At 35.6% G+C, this 3,167-nt stretch overlaps 1 protein-coding gene across 1 annotated transcript in view; it reads right to left on the reverse strand.

The window, feature by feature from the left end:
• LOC106869867 (protein crumbs homolog 1) overlaps positions 1-3,167 on the reverse strand; it is a 15,627-nt gene that overhangs the window by 5,484 nt on the left and 6,976 nt on the right. Inside the window, exon 6 of the mRNA XM_052974134.1 lies at positions 2,311-2,463. Coding sequence (XP_052830094.1) covers positions 2,311-2,463 — 153 coding nt within the window. The remainder of the gene's footprint in view (positions 1-2,310; positions 2,464-3,167) is intronic.

Below are 3,167 nucleotides of genomic sequence, written 5' to 3' on the forward strand. Positions count from 1 at the left end.
ATATATATATATATATATATATATATATAAATGAATATATACACACATATATATGTATATGTATGTATATGTATACATATACATACATACATACATACATACATACATACATATATATATATATATATATACATACATACATATGTATATACACACACACACATATATACATAAATATATGTATATGTACATACATACGTATATATATATATACACACATACATATGTATATATATATATGCACAGGCAGACAGACAGACACACACACCCACACACACACACACATACACACACACACACACACACACGCACACAAATACACATATATATATAGAGAGAGAAAGAAAGAGTGAGAGAGTATATGTAGACTATTTATAAAAGGATGTGACAAGAGAAACAGGAAATGATTTTGTTCATTTGCATACCAGTACATTGCGTTGGAAACGCGTCTTAATTATGTAAATTACTTAACTGGAGTACTGAAACAGCGTGTATGTAGGTCAATTGTAAATAAATATATATGCGTACGTTTAATCATTCTGTGCAAACAAGTCACGAGATTAAAATGACGTCCTTTCACCTCTGTTTTTAGGATGGATTTGAGACCCGCTGGTTTTCTGTTACCCGCATTAATGTTCTCACTAACTTTATCTACACTCCTACACAATAACAGCAACTGTGTGTTTACCTGATGTTATTATTATTATATTTGCATAATATTCAATATTGTGACGCTGTAAATTGAAGATATTGTGTGTAGCAGGGATTTGTGCTGTCTGTCAGGTCATAACCAGAACTTCAGACTTACAGTACTTTAGGTGGTAGGGATGCAGTTCCAAGTAAGGCTGATCTTTGTAGTATACCAGCATTGTAGGGAAGGTTGTTGGGTATTTCTAAAGAGTCCAGATGTTTCTTCAGGTTGAGTGGTATTGAACCCAATGCTCCCATGAAAACAGGAACAACCTTTAAGTTTGATTAATATCATTATTGATTTGACTCAGGTTCGGTTTTATTCCTGCAGAGATTTATGTGGGTAGCGGCTTACTGCCTGAAACCTTAGGTATTCACTAGTCTTCAATACACTCCTGATAATCTTTCCTGTCCCTAAGAAGCAAACTTTCTGTTGAAGCTCTACAAGACATTCTATTCCAATCTCCTTCACCTATTTGGCTATATCTTTGCTTACAGTTTACCATGCACCAATTATTATAGGCACAACCATTACAGTTTTCATATTCCACATTCTTGTAATTTCAAATTTTAAGGGATTGTACGCCTTTCTTTACGATCCTGGAAGCAAAGGGTCTGAAGGATTAATTAGTTAGCAACTTATTATTATTATTGTTATTATTATTAATATTATTATTATTATTATTATTATTATTATTATTATTGAGTGAGAGAGCAGTGCATGCCTTCAAAGTGACACTGGGGTAAAATATACGAAGCCCAGTTTACCCATCATGACTACATGTCTGATAAGGGTACACCAGATAAATAACTTGGATTGGTCGTTGTTGGACAGTAGAAACATAGGTGTTTCTTCTTTTTTTCTAATATGTTTATCTCTTTGAATTATCCTTTATTCTCTTAAACCATAAAGCACACCATGTCTGTCAAACATTAACAGAAGGTAAATCGGCGATACCCTCTAAGTTAATTTCAACTATATCTAAAAGTACAGTTTTGATTAAACGGTAGGATTCAAAAGAACTTTTTCGAATTCTTTCCTTGTATTTAATATATCAACGCACCGTTTTCAAACATCGCGGAATTTGCACGGTTCTCGCTAGTTAATTATAATTTTATTAATTATAATTCTCCTTATATTTTGCAGTAATGTAGTTTCAGTCCCACGACGTAGTACACACACACACACACATACATGTATGTGTGTGTGTATTTTTGGTGGTTCGTTTTTGCTTTTGTCCCCCACCGCTTAGCAACCGGTTGGACAAAAAGAGAACCGATGGAATATGTAGCCAACTTAAAATAAGTAGTGGGGGCGATTTGTTCGGTTAAACGGTTTAAGGTGATGCTCCAGAATGCCCGCTGCCCAATGAGTATAACAAATAAAAAAATCTTTCTGCGTTCATTTTTAATTCTCACAGGTTCCTCACGTACAAGAAATAGTAACCTGGTCACACCTTTGTCCATCTCATCTTGATTCCGTTCCTCCATGCAATAACAGCACAGGCGATAGAATAGGAAATACCATTGACGGGGAAGGGATTCTCTTCAATCGAACAATCATGCCCTCAACTCGCAGCCATTAAATTACAAGAATATGGTTAATAGAGATTTACTTACCGGCATTGTTGCATGCAGCTTTCTTATGTGCTTTCTCCCAGTAGCTGCAGTAGTCGTATTCTTCACAGAATGCACCTGTATAACCCGGACGACAAATACAGGTATTCGATTTGATGTCACAGGTACCTCCGTTCTTGCAGGCACAAAAATATTCTGGAGTTTTTGTGACGTTTGTAGTGGTGGTGGTGGTGGCGGTAGTGATGGTGGTTTTGGTAGTTTTGGTGGTGTTGGTAGTGGTGGCGGTGGTAGTAGTGGAAGTGGTGGTGATGTCGGTGTTAGTGGTGATGGTGGGAATGGCAGTTGTGGTGGAATAAATTGTCGTGTTGGTGGTGATAGTAGGGGTAGTGTGGTTAAAAGGTATTATAGTTGGAGATGGTTGTGGACATGGTGTTAGTGGTTATGGCAGTAAAATAGGTTGTGTCATTGTTGTTGTCGGTGGTGGTGGTGGTAGAATTAATTATGGTAGTGGTGAGGGGTAAGACGGCGTGGTATTGGTGAAAAAGAAGAGAAATAAATGAATTTTTAAAACATGCCACAGAAAAGAACAAAATTTTCACGAAAATATTCGAAAGAAAAGACAAAACGCCTTTAATTAAGTAAACGGAATTAAATACAAGTATTTAATATATATATATCCATATATATATATATATATATATATATATTTACACACACACACATGTCAGTCTTATTTCTGTAGAGGATGTACGTCACGGGGTTTCTGCCTTGGATAAATTGCAAACTTAATGTTGAGATTGCTTTGATAATTCTGGTGGAATATTCTTCATACTGTCCAAAAGATGTAGGCCTCACATACATACATACATACACACATGCATACATATATACATACATAC

The sequence above is a fragment of the Octopus bimaculoides genome, chromosome 17 (assembly GCF_001194135.2).
Source record: "Octopus bimaculoides isolate UCB-OBI-ISO-001 chromosome 17, ASM119413v2, whole genome shotgun sequence".
Lineage (NCBI taxonomy): Eukaryota > Metazoa > Mollusca > Cephalopoda > Octopoda > Octopodidae > Octopus > Octopus bimaculoides.